The sequence below is a fragment of the Cherax quadricarinatus genome, chromosome 10 (assembly GCF_038502225.1).
Source record: "Cherax quadricarinatus isolate ZL_2023a chromosome 10, ASM3850222v1, whole genome shotgun sequence".
Classification (NCBI taxonomy): domain Eukaryota; kingdom Metazoa; phylum Arthropoda; class Malacostraca; order Decapoda; family Parastacidae; genus Cherax; species Cherax quadricarinatus.
Window position 1 is genome coordinate 4291782 of NC_091301.1, and position 12022 is coordinate 4303803.

Here is a 12022-nt window from a genome sequence, read left to right on the forward strand (position 1 = left end):
CATGTGATAGTGGATAGTGGAGCAGTGTGGCAGATGTTGCAAGTATATGGAATAGGTAGTAAGTTACTAAAGGCTGTAAAGAGTTTTTATGAGATGTCCTGTCTAAGGGCAATGTGTGGTGTAAATATTATGCAGAAACTTCGAAGTGTGGAAATTAGGAGGTGTGGTGTTAATAAAAGCATTAGTCAGAGTGCTGAAGAGGGGCTGTTGAGGTGGTTTGGTCATTTAGAGAGAATGGATCAAAGTAGAATGACATGGAGAGCGTATAAATCTGTAGGGGAAGGAAGGCGGGGTAGAGGTCATCTTTGAAAAGGTTGGAGGGAGGGGGTAAAGGAGGTTTTGTGGGCAAGGGGCTTGGACTTCTAGCAAGAGTGCGTGAGCATGTTAGATAGGAGTGAATGGAGACGAATGGTATTTGGGACCTGACGATCTGTTGGAGTGTGAGCAGGGTAATATTTAGTGAAGGGATTCAGGGAAACAGGTTATTTTTGTATAGCCGGACTTGAGTAATTGAAATGGGAAGTACAGTGCCTGCACTTTAAAGGCGGGTTTTGGGATATTGGCAGTTTGGAGGGATATTTTGTGTATCTTTATGCATATCTGCTTCTAAACTGTTGTATTCTGAGCACCTCTGCAAAAGCAGTGATTATGTATGAGTGAGGTGAAAGTGCTGAATAATGATGAAAGTAGTATTTTCTTTTTTGATGTCCTTTCTTGTTGGGTCACCCTTCCTCAGTGGGAGACGGCCGACTTGTTGAAAAAAAAATATATACATATACATGTATACTTACATATTCTGGCTCCCTTACCTTTGTGTGTTAGTATGTAACTAGTTAATGGTCCAAGTTGACCCGAAACTTCATCATGTGTTTCTTTCTCCTATGTGTCGTTATTTGTTTTAACCTTTTATTTATTGCAGTATTTAATAAGTCTCTTAAATTCTATGAAAGAGTAAGGGATTTCTTTGCTGCATATATTTGTGTTAGTACTGCTCCAGGTCCTGCCTCTTAACCTTTGACTTGCATCTATATTGATGATGCCTTATTTCCATTGGAAACATTCAGTTCTTGAGAAGGTAAAAAATCTTCCTATTTTTTCTTATTCTAGTCATCTGTATTTTGTATTATGTATTATCTCACTTACATATTCTTTCTTTCATTTTGGGGTTTTCTTTCTTTTTGAGTCACCCTGCCCCTCAGTGGGAAACAGCCAACATGTTAAAAAAAAAAAATTCTTTCTGAGTTAATCCTCATTATTTCCACATACACTTGTCACAGTGCAAGATAATGCCAACTGTGTCAACTGTAGCGAAGCTAATACTTGCATGGATTGCCAGCATTGAACACTCAGGCTGTGAATATCCTTACTTACAAACTCCATGAGAAATAACATTTTAAAAATAAGTTTTTTATGAACCCTGATCTATGGCTACATACTTGTGACATTACCATCCTTTGCACTGTCGTTTTCTATTGAAAAATAGGTTATGAGTTACAAACAGTTCATTCATTAGTCAGAACTCCAGGTATTTGGTTCATACGTTTGTTGGGAGCTCACCCTGTATGTGTTTAGCTTTTAACAGAATTTTTTTTTCTTTGAGTCTGTTGAGATATTTGGGGAAGATTTCAGACAAAGTCATCCCATCAAGGAAAGGCAGGTCTCAAAGAAAAATGATATCAAAGATACAGTCAAACTCTGAAATTCGTTAGCTTTGAAATTTTTGAGATTCATTTACTGTACATACAGTGGAACCTCGGTTTTTGTGATTAATTCATTCCAGAAAGTCTGGCAAAAACCGAATTGTACGAAAACTGAAGCAATATTTCCCATAAGAAATAATGTAAATCCTATTAATCCATTCCAGACACCCAAAAATATTAACGAAAAATACATTTTTTAGAGAATAACTATAGTTTTACATACAGAAAACAATGAGAAATAAATATAAATGACTAATGAAATGGATAGATGAACATTTAACATAACTTTTACCTTTATTGGAGACTTGTTCACGTATGGAAGACGGCGAGGAAGGGAGTGGGAGGAGAGGTTATTGTTTTGGACTTCAAGTATCAAGGCCCTATCTGGGGTTACTTTCCTTCTTTGTCTTTTACTGGCATTAGGACCAGCTTAAGAGTCACTGTACCTCTGTCACACAAAAAATCTGTCCAGAGAGGTCTGTTTCTGGCATCTCTTTAAGATTTGCCTAAAATGGGACAAGGCATTATCATTGAATATGTTGCAGATACAGCTTGCAACAGCTTTGTTAGGGTGATGTTTCTCCACAAAACTTTGCAACTCACTCCACTTTGCACACACATCCTTAATCACTGAAGAAGGCACATTCTTCCCTCTCTTTTTCCTCCTCTGAAGCAATTTCCGCAGCTGTGATCTGTTGCTGTTCCAGTTGAAGGTGTTGTAGCTCTTCAGCGGTTAGCTCTTCCCTGTGGTTGTCCACCAACTCTTCCACATCCCAGCCACTCAAATCCAACCCCATGGACTTCCCCAAAGACGCAATAGATTCCACAACAGGCGTAGTGTCATCAGGGTCAGCCTCAACCCATCAATTGCCTTGCCTTTTCGCAAATTATTGACTCCTAAACACTATTTCCCACTCGGGGTGATGCTCACTCAACAATAAACAAAGGCAGACCAAGTCACTCAGTGCTTGAGTGGCCGAATGATGTGGGTGGGCAGGCGGATGCATTCAATAAGGACCATTGTCTACTCTACGAAAACCGAGGTGATGTACGAAAACTGGGACAAAATTTTGACGGAAAAAGTCATAGAAAACCGAGTCCCACGAAAACTGGGGCATACAAAAACCAGGTTCCACTGTACAGTACTACATGTTTTTACTGATTTTGATTGTGGCACCCATTTTCTTTTGGCCCAATGCATGACCCCAGAATTGAAAACTAACCATAGAATTTCATTCAAAATGTGTTTCAGATTATTTTTTTTTACATCCAAGTCTTTGTTTTGAATGCAAATATCAACCAGTTTAGCACATACAGAGAAAAATAGCTAAAAACAAATGAAAGCCAATCAAGCCATGAGAATTTTCTGAAAATTGCTGATTCTACACTTTTTCTCACTTTTAAAGCCATTGTCTCTGGTTTGCCTGCCCATAATGCTCTGCATACAAGGGGCTTTTGGCATGTACACCCAATCACTATATTTCTTTGTACAACTATGTATCATGTCCAAATAAAAAATAAATAAATAAATAAATAAATAAGGCCATTTTCCTCATAGTTTTGGTTCAGGATGACATTTTGTCAATTTGTTTATTGAAATAGATATAGTTTTTGATATAAGTTATAATTGAAGGAGTCTTATATAGCACTCATGTTTAGTTCACAGTAGGCTTCAATAACAGGAATACTTTTGATAGTCTGTTTAGTGTAACATTAGCTTGCCTAAAATTTGTACAGTACATTAGTTAGGCTTATTGTAAAACTGCTCATAATTTTTTCTTACTAATTGCAGCGGCTTGCATCTTGATTGGTTCCATGATCATTGCAAAGGCAACTGTTTATGCATCAGTTATATTACACAGATTGATGCTAAATAATATCTTGCACAGCCCAATGTCCTTCTTTGACATGACTCCCATTGGGCGAATTGTGAATCGTTTTGCTAAGGATTTGGACACAGTTGATGCACTTCTTCCTTCCAATCTAAGATCATGGTTGGGTTGTTTAATATCGGTAAGCAATGGGTACAAAGAAGATTTTAGTTACTTCAGTTACAGTGCTGGCTTTAAATAATTTATTGAGCTAATTTTGTTATGTATTGTTCATTTTTAAAAAATATTTGTTAGCAGCCGTGATTTTGTTCTGTTCGCTTCTGTATACTGTATGTGGTGCAGTGTTTTAGATTGTCGAATGGCAGTTCAGTAATTTCTTGATTATTTCTATAGTATTTTTAACCCTTAAACTGTCCAAAAGTAGATCTACATTTACATGTGTAGCTCTCCGACCTTGAATTTCTCCAATTGAAAGCACGTAAAAAAACGTAGATCTATGTTCAGAGCGCTACGCGAGTGAACATAGATCTACATTTGGACAGTTTAAGGGTTAAATGCATATTACAGGATCAGTGTTATATTGACATTATTATGTAATAGATGGCAGTGTTATGTTGATATGGTTATACAATAGATGTTACAGTATCATTGTTTTGTTAACATTAAATCAACAAACTTCATCGACAATATGTATGTTTTTTTATGTATATTTGAGAGGGTGCCCTGTGGCTCAGTTGGTAGTGCACTCAGCTCACGTACCAAGTGTCTGTCCTTTGATCCCTGGCACTGGTGGAAATGTTGGGCATGCTTCCTTACATCTGCTGCCCCTGTTTGCCCAGCAGTAAGTATGTACCAGGGAGTTAGTCGACTGGTATGGGTCGCATCCCATGGTGGGCAGTAGTATACCTTAAACAGTACTGGGCGTTGAAATGAGCTGAGGTAGTATAATAACTTTTAGCCTGTAAAATTGATCTGTGTAAAAAAAAAATAGTGATCCTTGTATTTAGATTTTTAAAATGTATGAAATAGGAGAATGTAAAAACAGACCTCATGAAGAATATAAATTGTTATGAAATACTAAACCCTTCAGATAAAGGAAGATAGATCTAGGAATCATCATTGACCAAAGATTGTTGCCAGAAAATCTTATAATGAAATCATGAGAATCTCTTATAAGATTTGCAAACTGAAAATAACCTTTAGATATGTAGATGGGAAATGCTAAAAAAAAAAAAAAAAATCTTCACCATATACTAGACCAAAATTGAAATATTCAAGAGTGGTATGGTGTCTGCATCCAAAAAGAATGTAGACAAGATGGCTACCAGAGCTAAAAGATGTGTGCATTACTAAGACAGGCAGAAGGTATTGGACATGTCCTCACTGACTGATTAGAAAAGAAGAGTCATAATAACCCCATTAAAGATTTAAAATATTTTGGAAAGAATTGATAGGGAAGATTTCCTAATGCCATCACCAGGGAGAATAAGAAACCACAGTTATACACTAAAGATGTAACAAAAGTATATCAGAAAGCCTGACTCCATGTGGGAGTCAGGCTTTCCCTCTTTATATCCACATGATGGGATGTTCATGGTCAAGAATTGACAGGTTTTCCTCCATCCTAGTCTTTCTTAAGTAACACATTCGACGCAGTTGACTGTCTTAGTAGATTCAGGTTATTCAAAGGTGTGCTGCATCATATCTAACCAGTGTTTCCTTACCATTCATTTAGTCTGTTCTGTGGCTTTCATGTCTTAGCTAGTCCCTCATTGTTCATGACTTCATTTTTGAGTACGCCAGTGTGTGGTGGACACAGCCCAAGTCTTACTCCTGGATTTTCCTTGGGGCCCTAGATTAGATTGTCACATCTTAGTCATGCAAGAAATGACTTAAAACATCAGAGGTTTTCACTTTCATCCATATTCAGGGTTCATCTTGGGTTCAGGGTTCAATCCTCCCTTGTTCAGTCTAGGAGGCTACCTGACAAGGTTGATGCATGGCCCTCCATCATTTGCCGGTTCTAATAAATTTTTACATATTTTTTGTCCACCTGGAAGGAACAGGCTACTGATAGGTGGTGTTGCCCATGGGTCTCTCGGTAATGCAGCCGATCTTTGCCGTAACCTTCAGAAAATTTAACTGTGTAAAAACATCTGATGAATCGATAGGTCTTGCAGCAGTTATGATTACTGTGTCATCATGAAACCACAGAAATATAGTATTGAGAAACTCATGCTATATTTTGCTGGCTACCTGCAGAATGACCTTGTATAGTACTGTCTGTGGAAAGAAATGTTGACAGAACTGTGTATAAAATGTTGGATCATAATACAAATGTACAGTTATGGTATGGTGTCTATATCTTGAAAATGAGTGTAACACTGTATCTACAGTAAAAAAAAAAAAGTTTACTGAACATAAATTAAGGACAAGACACTGGAAATGTCTTGGAAGGACTTGGATATAAGGTATGTGTTACCGATGAATAGTGGAGATTGAAAATGGTCATTTTGGGACATACTTAATGGAAACATTGCAGTCCTAGGGCTTCAGTCCAAGGTCCCAGGACCAAACTGATTCTGTTAAACATGTCCTAAAGTGAATATCAGTAGGGTAAACATGAATTTTTATTATTAAAAGGATTTAGCAAATGTTTTTCACAACTAGATAGACTCATAGCTTGAAAAATGTTCATAACTGTAAAGGAATCCAAGATGTGTGCTATTACTAAGCTATGTAAGTTTGAACATTAAAATGGTATAAAATACCGACAGGTTGTTAGGTAAGACACATATGCAACAGTTAGGTATCTTTATTTCGAAACGTTTCGCCTACACAGTAGGCTTCTTCAGTCGAGTACAGAAAAGTTGATAGAAGCAGAAGATACTTGAAGATGATGTAATCAGTCCATCACCCTTAAAGTTTTGAGGTGGTCAGTCCCTCAGTCTGGAGAAGAGCATTGTTCCATGGAATGAAACAATACTGTTTCATTCCATGGAACAATGCTCTTCTCCAGACTGAGGGACTGACCACCTCAAAACTTCAAGGGTGATGGACTGATTACATCGTCTTCAAGTATCTTCTGCTTCTATCAACTTTTCTGTACTCGACTGAAGAAGCCTACTGTGTAGGCGAAACGTTTCGAAATAAAGATACCTAACTGTTGCATATGTGTCTTACCTATGTAAGCTTAAAAAAAAAAATAGTTTACTAACTAGTAAACCATAAGCATGAGCTCTTCTGCAACTAGGTATTTATAAATTCTGTACACTGTGTCATCATACATACTCAGCAAAATTTTACTACATATTTAGAATACTCCTAGGTAGTAGGTTGGTAGACAGCAACCGCCCAGGGAGGTACTACTGTCCTGCCAAGTGAGTGTAAAATGGAAACCTGTAAGTGTTTTACATGATGGTAGGATTGCTGGTGTCTTTTTTTCTGTCTCATAAACATGCAAGATTTCAGGTACGTCTTCCTACTTCTTCTTACACTTAGGTCACACTACACATACATGTACAAGCATATATGTATATACACACCCCTCTGGGTTTTCTTCCATTTTTCTTACTAGTTCTTGTTCTTGTTTATTTCCTCTTACCTCCATGGGGAAGTGGAACAGAATTCTTCCTCCGTAAGCCATGCGTGTTGTAAGAGGCGACTAAAATGCCGGGAGCAAGGGGCTAGTAACCACTTCTCCTGTATATATTACTAAATGTAAAAGGAGAAACTTTCGTTTTTCCTTTTGGGCCACCCCGCCTCAGTGGGATACGGCTTGTGTGTTGAAAGAAAGAAGATATATATATGTATATGCAATAAGATCACAGTAAACAGGTGATTTCAGAATATGCCAAACAACCACTCTGAAAGACTAGAGAAATTCCAAGCGCTTCTGTGACTACTCACATTATCAAGGAAGCGCTTGGAATTTCTCTATTCTTTCAGATTGGTTGTTTTGCATATATGTATGTGTATATACAGTGGACCCCCGGTTAACGATATTTTTTTCACTCCAGAAGTATGTTCAGGTGCCAGTACAGTGGACCCCCGCATAACGATGGCATCACATAGCGATTTTTCCGCATACCGATTACTTTTATCGCAAAATTTTTGCCGCGCATACCGATTAAAAACCCGCTTACCGATTTTCGTCCGAGACGCGTCCAATGTGCCCTCAGCCAGCCTCACATGTGCCGCCCCGTCCCATTGTTTACCAGCCAGCCTCCGCGGTAACATCCAAGCATACACTCGGAATATTTCGTATTATTACAGTATTTTCGGTGCTGTTTCTGGAAAATAAGTGACCATGGGCCCCAAGAAAGCTTCTAGTGCCAACCCTACACCTCAAAGGGTAAGAATTACTATAGAGATGAAGAAAGAGATAATTGATAAGTATGAAAGTGGAGTGCGTATAGCCGACCTAGTCAAGCTGTACAAGAAACCCCAATCAACCATCGCTACTATTGTGGGCACCAGAAAGACAATCAAGGAAGCTGTTCTTGCCAAAGGTTCAACTGTGTTTTCGAAACAAAGATCGCAAGTGATGGAAGATGTTGAGAGACTCTTATTGGTGTGGATAAATGAAAAACAGATAGCAGGAGATAGCATCTCTCAAGCGATCATATGTGAAAAGGCTAGGAAATTGCATGAGGATTTAATTAAAAAAAATGCCTGCAACTAGTGATGATGTGAGTGAATTTAAGGCCAGCAAAGGTTGGTTTGAGAGATTTAAGAAGCGTAGTGGCATCCATAGTGTGATAAGGCATGGTGAGGCTGCCAGTTCGGACCACAAAGCGGCTGAAAAATATGTGCAGGAATTCAAGGAGTACATAGAAACTGAAGGACTGAAACCTGAACAAGTGTTTAATTGTGATGAAACAGGCCTGTTCTGGAAGAAAATGCCAAGCAGGACCTACATTACTCAGGAGGAAAAGGCACTCCCAGGACATAAGCCTATGAAAGACAGGCTTACTTTGTTGATGTGTGCCAATGCTACTGGTGATTGCAAAGTGAAGCCTTTATTAGTGTATCACTCTGAAACTCCCAGAGCGTTCAGGCAAAAGAATGTCCTCAAGGATAATTTGTGTGTGCTGTGGAGGGCAAACAGTAAGGCATGGGTCACTAGGGAATTTTTCTATAACTGGTTACACCATGCATTTGCCCCCAATGTGAAAAATTACCTAACTGAAAAGAAATTAGAACTTAAGTGCCTCCTGGTGTTAGACAATGCCCCTGGTCATCCTACAGACGTGGCAGAGCGACTTTATGGGGACATGAGCTTCATTAAGGTGAAGTTTTTGCCTCCTAATACCACTCCTCTCCTGCAGCCCATGGACCAGCAGGTTATTTCCAACTTCAAGAAACTGTACACAAAAGCTCTGTTTGAAAGGTGCTTTGTAATGACCTCAGAAACTCAACTGACTCTAAGAGAGTTTTGGAGAGATCACTTTAATATCCTCAATTGTGTAAACCTTATAGGTAAGGCTTGGGAGGAAGTGACTAAGAGGACCTTGAACTCTGCTTGGAAGAAACTGTGGCCAGAATGTGTAGACAAAAGGGATTTTGAAGGGTTTGAGGCTAACCCTGAGAATCCTGTGCCAGTTGAGGAATCCATTGTGGCATTGGGAAAGTCCTTGGGGTTGGAGGTTAGTGGGGAGGATGTGGAAGAGTTGGTGGAGGAGGACAATGAAGAACTAACCACTGATGAGCTGATAGATCAACTTCAAGAGCAAGAGGCCAGACCTGAGGAAACTGGTTCAGAGGAGGGGAGAGAGAAATTGAAGAAGTTGCCTACTACAAAGATAAAGGAAATCTGTGCTAAGTGGCTTGAAGTGCAAACCTTCATGGATGAAAATCACCCTCACACAGCTATTGCAAGCCGTGCTGGTGATTATTACACTGACAATGTTGTGAAACACTTTAGGCAAGTCATAAAGGAACGAGAGGTACAGGCCACTATGGACAGATATCTTGTGCGAAAGAAGTCCAGTGACTCTGAAGCTGGCCCTAGTGGCATTAAAAAAAGAAGGGAAGTAACCCCAGAAAAGGACTTACTACCTCAAGTCCTAATGGAAGGGGATTCCCCTTCTAAACAGTAAGAAGATAATGCTCTCCCCTCCTCCCATCCCATCAATCATCACCAGATCTTCAATAAAAGTAAGTGTCATTTAATTGTGCATGCCTTTTTCAGTTTGTGTGTATTAAAATTAACATTTCATGTGGTAAAAAAAAATTTTTTTCATACTTTTGGGCGTCTTGCACGGATTAATTTTATTTCCATTATTTCTTATGGGGAAAATTCATTCGCATAACGATTATTTCGCATAACGATTAACCCTCTTGCATGGATTAAAATCGTTAACCGGGGGTCCACTGTACTGACTGAATTTGTTCCCATAAGAAATATTGTGAAGTAGATTAGTCCATTTCAGACCCCCAAACATACACGTACAAACGCACTTACATAAATACACTTACATAATTGGTCGCATTCGGAGGTAATCGTTATGCGGGGGTCCACTGTATATATATATATATATATATATATATATATATATATATATATATATATATATATATATATATATATATATATATATATATATATATATACATACATATATATATTTTTTTTTTTTTTTTTTTTTTTCAACAAGTCGGCCGTCTCCCACCGAGGCAGGGTGACCCAAAAAAGAAAGAAAATCCCCAAAAAGAAAATACTTTCATCATCATTCAACACTTTCACCACACTCGCACATTATCACTGTTTTTGCAGAGGTGCTCAGAATACAACAGTCTAGAAGCATACACATATAAAGATACACAACATATCCCTCCAAACTGCCAATATCCCAAACCCCTCCTTTAAAGTGCAGGCATTGTACTTCCCATTTCCAGGACTCAAGTCCGACTATATGAAAATAACCGGTTTCCCTGAATCCCTTCACTAAATATTACCCTGCTCACACTCCAACAGATCGTCAGGTCCCAAGTACCATTCGTCTCCATTCACTCCTATCTAACACGCTCACGCACGCTTGCTGGAAATCCAAGCCCCTTACCCACAAAACCTCCTTTACCCCCTCTCTCCAACCCTTTCGAGGACGACCCCTACCCCGCCTTCCTTCCCCTATAGATTTATATGCTTTCCATGTCATTCTACTGTGATCCATTCTCTCTAAATGACCAAACCACCTCAACAACCCCTCTTCTGCCCTCTGACTAATACTTTTATTAACTCCACACCTTCTCCTAATTTCCACACTCCGAATTTTTTGCATAATATTTACACCACACATTGCCCTTAGACAGGACATCTCCGCTGCCTCCAACCGTCTCCTTGCTGCTGCATTTACCACCCAAGCTTCACACCCATATAAGAGTGTTGGTACTACTATACTTTCATACATTCCCTTCTTTGCCTCCATAGATAACGTTTTTTGACTCCACATATACCTCAACGCACCACTCACCTTTTTTCCCTCATCAATTCTATGATTAACCTCATCCTTCATAAATCCATCCGCCGACACGTCAACTCCCAAGTATCTGAAAACATTCACTTCTTCCATACTCCTCCTCCCCAATTTGATATCCAATTTTTCTTTATCTAAATCATTTGACACCCTCATCACCTTACTCTTTTCTATGTTCACTTTCAACTTTCTACCTTTACACACATTCCCAAACTCATCCACTAACCTTTGCAATTTTTCTTTAGAATCTCCCATAAGCACAGTATCATCAGCAAAAAGTAACTGTGTCAATTCCCATTTTGAATTTGATTCCCCATAATTTAATCCCACCCCTCTCCCAAACACCCTAGCATTTACTTCCTTTACAACCCCATCTATAAATATATTAAACAACCATGGTGACATTACACATCCCTGTCTAAGACCTACTTTTACCGGGAAGTAGTCTCCCTCTCTTCTACACACCCTAACCTGAGCCTCACTATCCTCATAAAAACTCTTTACAGCATTTAATAACTTACCACCTATTCCATATACTTGCAACATCTGCCACATTGCTCCTCTATCCACTCTATCATATGCCTTTTCTAAATCCATAAATGCAATAAAAACCTCCCTATCTTTATCTAAATACTGTTCACATATATGCTTCAATGTAAACACCTGATCTACACATCCCCTACCCACTCTAAAACCTCCTTGCTCATCCGCAATCCTACATTCTGTCTTACCTCTAATTCTTTCAATTATAACCCTACCGTACACTTTTCCTGGTATACTCAGTAAGCTTATTCCTCTGTAATTTTTACAGTCTCTTTTGTCCCCTTTCCCTTTATATAAAGGGACTATACATGCTCTCTGCCAATCCCTAGGTACCTTCCCCTCTTTCATACATTTATTAAACAAAAGTACCAACCACTCCAACACTATATCCCCCCCTGCTTTTAACATTTCTGTCATGATCCCATCAGTTCCAGCTGCTTTACCCCCTTTCATTTTACGTAATGCCTCA

The 12022-nt window shown here is 38.9% G+C and overlaps 1 protein-coding gene across 7 annotated transcripts in view; it reads left to right on the forward strand.

The window, feature by feature from the left end:
• LOC128687865 (multidrug resistance-associated protein 1) overlaps window positions 1-12022 on the forward strand; it is a 314708-nt gene that overhangs the window by 236955 nt on the left and 65731 nt on the right. For 4 of the 7 annotated variants that reach the window (XM_070083525.1, XM_070083523.1, XM_070083526.1 and 1 more), the window contains one exon: window positions 3493-3713. The exons of the other annotated variants lie outside the window; for them this stretch is intronic. In XM_070083525.1, the coding sequence (XP_069939626.1) occupies window positions 3493-3713 (221 nt within the window). The remainder of the gene's footprint in view (window positions 1-3492; window positions 3714-12022) is intronic. 7 annotated transcript variants of the gene reach the window in all.